This window comes from Phoxinus phoxinus (genome assembly GCF_949152265.1).
Source record: "Phoxinus phoxinus genome assembly, chromosome: 2".
NCBI classification, from domain to species: domain Eukaryota; kingdom Metazoa; phylum Chordata; class Actinopteri; order Cypriniformes; family Leuciscidae; genus Phoxinus; species Phoxinus phoxinus.
The window spans coordinates 52,288,558-52,300,833 of NC_136877.1; the positions used below are offsets into that span (position 1 = coordinate 52,288,558).

The 12,276-nt window shown below is 43.5% G+C and overlaps 2 protein-coding genes across 6 annotated transcripts in view; both read left to right on the forward strand.

Annotated features, from left to right (window-relative positions):
- The window catches only part of LOC306992904 (uncharacterized protein), a 50,691-nt gene extending 46,039 nt beyond the window's left edge, over positions 1-4,652 (forward strand). For all 4 annotated transcript variants that reach the window (XM_079602178.1, XM_079602179.1, XM_079602180.1 and 1 more), the window contains 4 exons: positions 31-70; positions 151-205; positions 2,114-2,447; positions 2,948-4,652. In XM_079602178.1, the coding sequence (XP_079458304.1) occupies positions 31-70; positions 151-205; positions 2,114-2,447; positions 2,948-3,361 (843 nt within the window). In that variant the 3' untranslated portion in view covers positions 3,362-4,652. The remainder of the gene's footprint in view (positions 1-30; positions 71-150; positions 206-2,113; positions 2,448-2,947) is intronic.
- A 7,449-nt stretch (positions 4,653-12,101) lies between these two features.
- apold1b (apolipoprotein L domain containing 1b) overlaps positions 12,102-12,276 on the forward strand; it is a 25,425-nt gene continuing 25,250 nt past the window's right edge. Inside the window, exon 1 of one of the 2 annotated variants that reach the window (XM_079602756.1) lies at positions 12,102-12,276. This exon is cut by the window's right edge and continues 85 nt beyond it. The gene's annotated coding sequence lies outside the window, so the exon portion shown is untranslated. The other variant, XM_079602755.1, reaches the window with a different exon arrangement.

Sequence of the window (12,276 nt, forward strand, 5' to 3'; positions counted from 1 at the left end):
GTTTGTCATAAACGTGTGTTTGATTGGCAGGACACTGACAGTCTGATGGAGTGGTGGAATACAGTCGAGTGTGAGTCGAGATTAATTCACTAATTCCCCCGCCGCTCATCAGATCGAAATAATTTCACATTCAATCTCTGTGTTTTTCAGTTTGGGATGAACTACCTTCGAATGAGAGGATCACCTCTAAAGAGGAAGAGACCATGTAAGATTCACAATGTCATAAGATGTCCATAAAGAAAGTTCAAAATGACCAAGCTTCGTGTGGTCTTCAGATTAGCTCAAGAACAGTGTGTAGAGAGCTTCGTGGTACTTGCCTGGCTGCATTGTGCCAAGTGTAAAGTTTGGTGGAGGGGGATTATGGTGTGGGGTTGTTTTTCTGGGGTTAGTTCCAGTGAAAGGAACTCTTAATACTTCAGCAAAACAAGACATTTTGGACAATCTCATGCTGCAAACTTTGTGGGAACAGTTTGGGGATGTTCCTGTTCCAACATGACTGTGCACCACTGCACAAAGCAGGACCATAAACACATGAATGAGGAGTTTGGTGTGGAGGAACTTGCCTGGCCTGCACAAAGTCCTGACCTCATCCCGATAGAACAGCTTTGGGATGAATTAGAGCGGAGACTGGGAGCCAGGTTTTCTCGTCTAACATCAGTGCGTGATCTCACTACTGCGCTTCTAGAAGAAAATGGTCAAAAACTCCCATAAACACACTCCTAGTTGGACATAGACACTCCATAGACTTGCGAACTTCCCTAAGTACTTCTCCTCGGGGGAATCCCTGCCACCATTTTGATGTGCGTTCCTCTTCGTGAAGTGGACGAGGGAAGTTTATATGGACAGACCCTCGTTCCCTCGATTTTGACCAAGGGAGCGAGTCTACTTCATATATACACTTCAGGCACCTATATGTCCCACAATGCAGTACGATTGTGACGTCACCACAGATCGCGTCTAATCACCACCACAACAAACAACTCTATGTTATATTAATTATATATTTTTAAGTTAGAACAACCAAAACACACATATATATATATTTGGATGCTGCATTAAACAAATGCATAAAGGGAAAACAAATCTAAATAATAAATCAACTCCATCGCTGATTCCAAGTGATCAAGGGCTTAGGACGTTCCAGTTCAGCCCATTACAGTTTCCGCCAGTAGAGGCACTCGTGCAACGTAAGCAATGACGTACATCCGAGTGAACGAGACGGAGGGAAGTTAGCGAGTGAAGGGCATGACTATTTTGGACTGGAACGCAGCCATAGTGGAAACCTTCCCAGAAGAGTTGAAGCTGTTATAGCGGCAAAGGGTGGGCCAACTCCATATGAAACCATACGGATCAGGAATGTCATTAAAGTTGATGTGCGTGTAAAGACAGACGTCCCAAAACCTTTAGCAATATAGTGTATCTCCCAATGGGGTATAAAAAAAATCTAATTCAAATGAAAATTAATTAATTTCTCTGACCCCACTGGGGAGTTTATTCTTCTTGATTTAAGAACATTTAGATATTTAGCTGGAAAACCAACTTTTTGCAGTGTTCAATCTCAACACTCTTCACCATCCAATCAATCAATCAATCAATCAATCAATCAATCAATCAATCAATCAATCAATCAATCAACTCGTCATTGATAAAATCCTAAAGTCCTGCCATTTGTCTTTGTTTTTGTCTCTTTTAAAGCCCTTTTCACAAAGAGATTCCGGAAAATACACGGATAATGTGTCCCGGGATCAACTGATTTTGGTTCATTCACACTGCCAGTGACTTTCCGGAATCTGTGCGTGCGTTTACACACATCCCGTAAAGACACGTGACATCGATGTGACGTAATGTCTCAGCAGCGTCTTAAGTTTGCATATATTCTCTCGAGAAACAACGCTTGTGCTTTTTTTCTGATTCGATCATAAATCATAAACTAGCACATCACAATCACATTTGTTCACACAGAGCGCGTTCCGGGACTCATCTCGGCAATGTTACTAGGTCCCCATCCCGGTATCAATCCCGGGACCAATCCCGGGACGTGTTTGCGTTCACAGATTTCCTGGTTCTTTTAAGTGTCACACATATTGAGACTGTCCTCTTTCTCTCCTGTCAGATTGTTTAAAGCGGTGGCCGATAAGGTCCATCGTGGTCTCCGCGTGTACCTGAAGCTCTTCATGGAACGAGCCGAGCTTCTCTACCAGCACGTGCTGATCTTATACGGCATCGCCGACGACCTCAGCAACTTCCACCATCGTGCTAAAATCGCCAACATCACGGGGGGAACGACCACAGCCGTCGGTGGAGCCGCGGCCATCGCGGGACTGGCGCTGGTTCCGGTCACGTTGGGCGCTTCCATCATCATCTCGGCCATCGGACTGGGCATCGCTACGGCGGGCGGCATCACGGCGGCTTCAGCCACCATTTCAGACAATATCAACCACATGCATGTATGTTCACGTTCATTATCATATGCACCTGTTAGATGATTACAAACTAACACATTTGCAGACATGTTACCTGCTTGAATTAGCACGTTACAAGTATGATTTCACATGTTCCTATAATGATTTAGCACTTTGCTGATGTGTTTTAGCATATTTCTAGCATTATTTAACACATTACTAGCCTGTTTAAACATTTTGCTAGCATAATTTAATACAATGCTAGCCTGAATTATTACATTGCTAGCATGTTTAAACATTTTGCTAGCATAATTTAACAATTTTAACATGTTTCTAGCATTAATTAGTACTTTTATAACATGTTTCGCATGCTGCTAGCATAATTTAGCACATTGCTAGCATGTTTTACTTGATCAAATCAGGGCAGATTTCACATCAGAAAGAAATGTGAAGCACAAGCTGAAGGAGGACGTTTGTACAATTTTACTAAAAGACTTTTACTTGATAAAACGGTCTAATGTTGTGTTTGCTCCATCCTCACGCAGGACCGTAAGAAGATTGAGGTAATCGTTCAGGACTACGAGGTGCAGCTGGTGGAAATGCAGCGCTGTTTACAGTTCATCGTTGAAGGTCTCGGTCGACTGCGCGCTAATCCGCTGCTGCGACGCAACAACTACTACACCGGCGACTGGGAAGTGCGACGGGCGCTGCAAACCATCAGCCTCGTTACTGACCCGGTCGAGCGAGCGGAAGAGATAACTAACAATACTCTGGCCAAGCTAGCTAGTCTGCATTCAGGGATGGACAAGTACTTCACTAAAGACATGAAGGAGGTGAAGAGAGGCTGTAAGAAGGAGGTGACGGCTGAAGTGCGAAGCCTGGCTAAACAACTGCACGAGGGTTTGGTGGAGCTCAACTCCATCCGAGAGCAGCTGCTCGACGCCACTGGGAACATCTGAAGGCCCATTGGCTGCTTTGCTTCGCTGCTCATTTGCATAAAATTAAACCCTCCCCAAGGGGCTGGAAATCACCAACATAAACAAGCAATTCCGACTTTCTTGGAATTCTGAGTTTATATCTCGCAATTGTGTTTTTTTTATTTTGCCAAGGACATAAAAAATAAAAAAAGGTATTGCGAGTTTATATATTACAATTCAAACTCTGGAATTCTGAGAATTGCATATTATATTGTCAGAATTGCGAGTTACAAGCAATTCCAACTTTCTTGTAATTCTGAGTTTATATCTCACAATTCAGTTTTTTTTTCTGCCATGGAATTTTTTTCTCGCGATTGAGAGTTTGTCTCACAATACAGACTTTTCTTATCAAAATTGCAAGTTATAAACAACAAATTTCCACTTTTTTTTTGTAATAAAATTTTTTTTTATTCACAGTTAGAAAACAAATTTTCGTTCGTAATAACGATTTTGTCTCCATACAGACTTTTTTTCTTCTTAGAATTCTGTTTACATCTCGCAATTTTTTTGTCATAAAAATTTCATAAAACAACAAAAAAGGTAATTGCAACTTTATCTCACAATTTTACAAAAAATTCTCACACATTTTTTTTTCTTAGAATTGCACGTTTATATCTCGCAATTCAGGTTTTTTTTCTGCAATGGAATTTTTTTCTCGCGATTGAGAGTTTGTCTCACAATACAGACTTTTCTTATCAAAATTGCAAGTTATAAACAACAAATTCCCACTTTTTTTATAAACATTTTTTTTATTCACAGTTAGAAAACAAATTCTCGTTTGTAATAACGAATTTGTCTCAATACAGACTTTTTTTCTTCTTAGAATTCTGTTTACATCTCGCAATTTTTTTTGTCATAATGTCATAAAACAACAAAAAAGGTAATTGCGACTTTATCTCACAATTTTACAAAAAATTCTCACACATTTTTTTTTCTTACAATTGCAAGTTTATATCTCGCAATTGCAAGATATGAATGAGGTGAAGCTCAACCTCATCCGATGCTACTGGGAACATCTGAAGGCCCATTGGCTGCTTTGCTTTGCTGATCATTTGCATAAAAAATACATTTCTCCTCAAGGAGCTGGAAATCACCAACTCTCGATAAAAGTAAATGAAGTGCGGCTGCAAATCGCTTTCAGTGTGAACGAATCTTACATGGGATTGAAATTAGTCTTTCTCTTGGGAAAGAATGTCTCTTGATGAAACAATATTTTCAGCATGCAAATGAGTGCAAGCATGCGGGAGCTTGTTTCCACCACGGAAAAAATATATATAATAATTGTAAACAAGCAATTCCGACTTTCTTGAAATTCTGAGTTTAAATCTCGCAATTCTGTTTGTTTTTTCTGCCAAGGAATAAAAATTTCTTGTAATTTTTTTTATTTTTTATCTCGTAATATCGAATTTGTCACAATACAGACTTATTTACTTAGAATTCTAATTTTACATCTCGCAATTCTATTTTTTGTTGTGAGTTGCAATCACCTTTTTAATTCATTAAAAAGTGGCGGAAATAAACTTCCATATACGAGCATCCTCTGCACAAATATTAAAACATTATGAGTCCAGAAAAAATTAAGCTTGATATTTTTCACATTTTCATGCTTTGCTGATAACCTAAAAACAAATGTTGCCTATAGTATTTCTTTATGTAGTCACAAATCATCTTTCATATTTAACTGTTCTGCTGTGGCCAGAGTTTGTGTTTACAATCCAGTTTTTTGTTCACAATCATTATAGTGAAAATGAAAAGATGTGTTTTTATGTACAGTTACTGAGATTGTATGCTTTGGATGCAGTGCATTTTAAAGTAATTTTGTCATATGCTCTTGTTTTGCACAACTGGTATTACTGTAATAAACCTCATAAACAGCCCTACGGTGGTCAAAGAACAGCCAGCCAGTTTTCAAAGAGAATTTCCACTTTATTTCAAATCAGGGAGACTAAAACTCATCATACGAGTACAGGTAAGATATGGAGCCAGGGAAAAGGAACACGGGAAACTCCGCACGGCACACCAATTCCAATGCCTACACACAGTGAGTTTTCACGCTCAATACGTCACACAGTGTTTAATACTCAGCACCCCAGCCTGCACAGCACACAGTGAACACACGTAAGGCGTGTTTCCTCCGTTCTCAATTTCCCCCGCCTCCCTCTCCAACCCGCTTACCGTTACGCCATACACAGTCAAACAATTCATATAGAAATAGTTAAAAACACTTCCCTCTCGCGAGCCGAGAAGACCCATCCATCGGGGGTGAGCAGTGCGAGCCGCAATCCGTCTTCCCACCGAAGACGTCACTCTACTCTCCAGGGGCGGAACTTAAAGTTCATTCATAAAATCCATCCGTCGTCTGTGTCATGGCATTCATAGTATCGGTAGCACGTGGGCGTCAGCCGAGCAATATTCTGAGGTAATCGGTGAAACTAATTCCCCCCCTCTACAACTCAACTATCTCATTCCAAGGCAGCTAGCTAACTAATTATCTTCATCTCCGGAGGACCTATTGTCCCCGAGAGACAGCCAAAACGTTCTCACCCGTTCACCACCCCAGCTCTCTCGGTTGTCCCACACCTCCTTTCTTTAAAGTCCCTTTGTCCTCCCTTCCCAGGTGCATGTCATCAAAGCCATCATGTCATCGGCCAATGACGACACACTACACTACTCCCCCACTAATCCAGAAGACTCGTCCTCGAGTCAAGATGATAATCCTTAGTCCAAACCGGCAACTTCCTCTGTCGTGGAGGTCGACCCCTCTCCGCAGAAGTTGTAATTTTCTGCGCAAACCCTCCTTCATCATGTAGGGGCTTAACTGTAGATCCCGGGCTACACTCCAACCTTGACCCCGCTAAAGGCACTGGCGAGCCGCGTTGAAGGTTTCCTTCCCTTGTTCCCACCGGGCCAGACTGTCCCTCTGCAGATGGCGGTCCATCGGCCATGACAGGGGGCACTTGTTGAAAGGTCGATGGGTCAACCGATTGCCGCGGTAATTGTGCCGACTCATCATTCCCCTCCAGCCTCTCTGAAACAGATTGAGAAACATATGGTTTTAACCGATTGTAATGAACAACCGTAGAAGCCCCTCCCTCAACTGACTGTAACTGATACAGAACATCAGACAACCGCTCGATTATCTTAAAGGGGCCCTTATAACATCTCTGCAATTTAAAGCAAACCCCTTTTTTTCGAGCCTTATTTCGAACCCAGACTAGTTCTCCCACTGCATAATACTGTACTTGAGCCCGAAAATCAAAATACTTTTTCTGCTGGGAAGAAGCCTGTAACTGATGTTGCTGTACTGCCCCAACAACAGTGGACAAGATCCCTGCCATATGTTGCACATATTCACTTGGAGACTCAAAAGCCTTTTCCAAGTTCACATTCAACATTATATCCACTGGTAATACCATTTCCCGCCCAAACACCACTTTATGAGGGGTAAAACCCGTAGTGGCATGGACGCTACTACGATACGCCATCATAACATAAGGTAATAACGAATCCCAATTCTGTTGATTCTTATCCACGAACATTGACAGCATCGAAAGCAAAGTCCTGTTAAAACGCTCAATAAGCCCATCTGACTGAGGATGATAGGGGGACGTACGTGTCTTATTGATCTCCAATAATCTGCAAAGCTCCTGAAAAAGAGTAGACTCAAAATTTCTGCCTTGATCAGAATGAAGGCTGCGAGGGACACCATAGCGACAAACCCACTCCTCAACTAACACCTTAGCAACTGATCGTGCTTCCTGATTTGGTAAAGCAAAAGCTTCCGTCCACTTAGAAAAATAGTCTCCCACCACCAAAACATACCGATTTTTTTCAATGGTTTCGGGAAGTGGGCCCAAAATATCCAAAGCCACACGTTCATAAGGGCGAGAAATGACTGAAGGACACATCGGGGCCTGTGGAGTTTGAACTGGAAGCTTCCGTGAGCCACACTCAGAACACTCCCTACACCACCTCCTCACATCGGCAAACCACCCCGGCCAATAAAACCGGTCTTTAACTTTTCCTTGAAGTTTTTGCACCCCCAGATGGCCACCTGTAACCACATTATGCAACATGGCTAACACTTTTGGAACCAAACTCTTTGGAAGCACCACCTGTACTTTATTAGCGGCATCAGAATTTTGTGGAGGGACTCGCACCAATACCTGGTCCTGTATCTGAAGCTGATCCCACACCCTTCCAAATTTCTGCAGCTCAGGATAGTTTCTTACCTCCCCACACTCCTTTAATGGCTTAGTTAGCAGCTGAAATAATTGCCCCAACTCCTTATCCTCCCTCTGCAACCTAACCATATCATCTTCCAATCTTTCTCCAGGTGGTAGCCCTACATTCGTTTTAGCCACTTGCACTACTCTCACAGGGCAACTTTCCTCAATCGCCACACCCCCAATCTGGTCTGACACATTACCCGAAGTTACACTCAGGCCCGGCAATCTCGATAAAGCATCTGCATTAGCATGTTGTTTCCCTGGCCTATGAACGATCCTATACTGAAAACTTGCTAGCTGTTCTAGCCAACGGGCCAGCTGTCCTTCAATTCCTTGAAAATTATGTAACCACCGCAAGGAATTGTGATCTGTACGCAGCACAAACTCTGCCCCCAAAAGGTAATGCTTAAAGTGTTTCATAAACGTCACCATACCCAACAATTCCTTTTTTGTGGTGGCATACTTGCGTTCTTGTTTTGTCAGGGCTCGACTAGCATAGGCCACTACGCGTTCCATCCCCCCCTCTACCTGGGATAGTACAGCACCTATCCCAACATCTGAAGCATCAGTATCCAAAATAAATTGTTTCAAGGGATCGGGGTAAGCCAAAACTGGGGCTGATATCAGACATGACTTGAGTGTAAAAAACGCTCTTTGGCAATCTTCTCCCCAGTGAAATTTCCTTCCCTTTTCTGTCAATTGATGTAAGGGCCTAGCAATCTCCGCAAAACTCCTCATAAAGCGACGGTAGTAAGAGGCCAGTCCCAGAAAACTACGAACCTCTGTCTGATTTCTAGGGACCGGCCACCCCCTCACCGCCTCCACCTTAGAGGGATCAGCCTTAACGCCCTCCGCTGAAATTACGTGACCCAAATAGGATACCTGTTTTGCAAACAAATTGCATTTGGAGGGTTTCACCTTCAAGTTGGCCTTATTCAAGCTCCCAAAAACTTGTTCCAAGCGCCCCAGGTGTTCCTGAAATGTTTTACCAAAAACAATTATATCATCAAGATATACTAAGCACGTAGTCCACTGAAGATCTGCCAGAACCAAATCCATCAACCTTTGGAAAGTGGAAGGAGAGTTACACAGGCCAAAGCTAAGAACATTAAATTCAAAAAGACCTTGACGTGTAGTGAAAGCCGTTTTGGATTTATCTTTCGAGTCAACCTCAACCTGCCAGTAACCACTGGCTAGGTCGAGGGTTGAAAACCAACACGCGTTTGCCAAGCTATCCAACGCATCGTCTATCCTTGGCAGCGGATAGGCATCTTTCTGTGTCACCTCATTTAGTTTCCTATAATCGATACAGAAACGCAGAGTGCCATCTCTTTTCCTAACTGGTACCACTGGGGCTGCCCAAGGACTACATGAAGGCTGAATAATGCCATTATCTAACATTTGTTTTATGTGATCAGTCACTTCCTGTTGTAAATGAAGCGGAACCCGACGAGGGGCCATTTTAATAGGTTTAGCCACTCCTGTATCAATCTGATGACGAATAAGATGCGTCCTACCCAAATCAGTATCCCCTGTACTAAAAAGTTGGTTATAACGCTCTAATACTTGACGAATGGCCTGCATTTGCTCTACATTAAACCCTCTAGAGTCTAACCCAAAGTGGGAAATCAAAGCATCCGCCGACCACCCAATCTTACCGTCACACCCTTCATCTACTTCCTCTGCACCTTCCCCCACCTCTACATTTGTAGCCAATACCCCAATTTTCATTCCATTGCGTAAAGTATGAGCTTCCTTGGTTACATTAATAACGCGAACTGGCATAACGCCCGCGGTGACTACACACACCACACGTGCCACTAATACATCACAGTAGCGGGACAAAGAAGAGCCAGGCTCCAGCATACCTACTATTTTTCCTGATGGCGCTCCCTCCACCGACCCCAAAATTATCACTTCGCTACGTGGTGGTATCCTGGTATCCCCACAAACTACCACTGGCATGGAAGGGGCTAAAAAGTCAGTTTGCAATTGTACAGAAATTTTTTTTCCCATCAAATAGCAGCATAATTCTTTCAAATCCAGTTTTGCACCGAATTTGACTAAAAAATCACTGCCCAGTAACACTTCACCAGGGCTAATATCTGCCACTACAAAATCAACCACTACTGTCAGAGAATCAAATTGACAAGTGGTTTCCCACCGGCCTATAACTTCCATTTGGTCTCCATTAGCAACCTTCAATCTACCCCTATACTCTACTAAATCACTCCCTCCCCCGGTTGCCTCCAGCCAAAATGTTTTGGGTACGATTGATACTTGTGCCCCTGTGTCCACCAATAAGCGGGTCTCCACCCCCCCGACTTTACCAAACACATAAACTCCCCCTGTTTCTGGTTGGGACTGACCTACTCCCCAAAGCATAGACGCAACAGAAAGAGGGGCGGGCTCCTGGTCTACCGGGCCCGCCCCCTCCCGTTTCCCGACACATATGGGCAATCTTTCTTAAAATGACGAGTGCACCCACATTCCCAACAAGCTTCAGCCTTATCTCTATTTTGTGAGTCTGTTCGTGCACTATCAGTTTTAAAAGTCCGTGCCTCTCGTCTATTTGTAGCATAATCAGTCTGATGACTAGGCGGAGCAACCGAGTTCCCTGTTACTTGATCTTGTAATATTTTAACAGTACTCTGCAAAGTTTTTACTTCTTGACGAAGCCCTTCTACCATGCCCATTAAAGACTGCATTTGCACATCTCTAACTGGCCCGACATTATCATTTATCACACCACAAACTTTTGCATTTGGAAGAGCACTATTTCGTTCCAAACTCCGAATTAATTCAAGTTCGGACGCCAGATTAATAGCCCCCTCTAACGTGGCTGGTTTCACACTACGCAGATGTATACGCGTATCAGCACACCCTATGTGGGCCACAAAATGATCTCGAGCCAGTAAATCTCTCGTAGCATTATCCACAGACGGATATGCTTTTGAAATTAAACGCCTCAAAGCATTTCCAAACTCGCGCACGGTTTCATTTGGCTGCCTCTTGCGCGAGGAAAAACTCACGCGATTCCAATCAGTACTTTCACAGGGCTCTAAACATCTACCCATTGCTACCTTCAGTTGACTGAAATTTTGCCGCGCCTCATCTGGCAAGCCACAATAAATATCCCGCGCACGACCTGACAATAGCAAAGACATAAATTTGAGTTTTAATACATCATCCCAGCCGTTAATCTCCGCAGCCATTTCGAACTGTTCTGCCCAATCAGACCACTCACGCCCTGTACACGTAAATGTTTCGGGCATAAAAATAGGACGAGGCGCAACATTTCTTTCCCCCACTAAACCACCTGCCACGGCATTACTACCGCTGGCCGCCTCTTGCGGTTCTGACATGTTGACCAACCGTAGGCTAAAAAAAATGTTCAATGAAGTTTATAAGATCCGCAATCAGCGCTGATCCAACCGCTGCCACCAGTGTAATAAACCTCATAAACAGCCCTACGGTGGTCAAAGAACAGCCAGCCAGTTTTCAAAGAGAATTTCCACTTTATTTCAAATCAGGGAGACTAAAACTCATCATACGAGTACAGGTAAGATATGGAGCCAGGGAAAAGGAACACGGGAAACTCCGCACGGCACACCAATTCCAATGCCTACACACAGTGAGTTTTCACGCTCAATACGTCACACAGTGTTTAATACTCAGCACCCCAGCCTGCACAGCACACAGTGAACACACGTAAGGCGTGTTTCCTCCGTTCTCAATTTCCCCCGCCTCCCTCTCCAACCCGCTTACCGTTACGCCATACACAGTCAAACAATTCATATAGAAATAGTTAAAAACACTTCCCTCTCGCGAGCCGAGAAGACCCATCCATCGGGGGTGAGCAGTGCGAGCCGCAATCCGTCTTCCCACCGAAGACGTCACTCTACTCTCCAGGGGCGGAACTTAAAGTTCATTCATAAAATCCATCCGTCGTCTGTGTCATGGCATTCATAGTATCGGTAGCACGTGGGCGTCAGCCGAGCAATATTCTGAGGTAATCGGTGAAACTAATTCCCCCCCTCTACAACTCAACTATCTCATTCCAAGGCAGCTAGCTAACTAATTATCTTCATCTCCGGAGGACCTATTGTCCCCGAGAGACAGCCAAAACGTTCTCACCCGTTCACCACCCCAGCTCTCTCGGTTGTCCCACACCTCCTTTCTTTAAAGTCCCTTTGTCCTCCCTTCCCAGGTGCATGTCATCAAAGCCATCATGTCATCGGCCAATGACGACACACTACATTACCAACACTAAAGCTGTTGCTGGGGAAAAAAGTTATTTCATGTCTTGACATGATTCAATCCAGCAATGACGATATGAAGTATAAATAAAGGAGATTTCAAACATAGCTCGGTGTGTGCATTATTCATCAGCTATGCAACAGTTAACGTTACATGCTTCAACTTTGCTAAGCAGTGAAATCAAAGGAAAGCAAAGGAAAAATCACTCTTTTCTACAAACACGCCCCGTGATCATGTGCTTTCTCGAGGAAGAGACGGCGGTGGGCTTGCGGAAAGTTTCCTCTCACCTCAGGACTTGAACATACTGGTTTAAGTGGTTTCTTTTGTTTCATGCTTTCCGTACTTTCGTTTTTAAGACCTGTCAGATTTCTGCGTGCCTTTTTTGAAACTCTTCGAATAAACGGACCA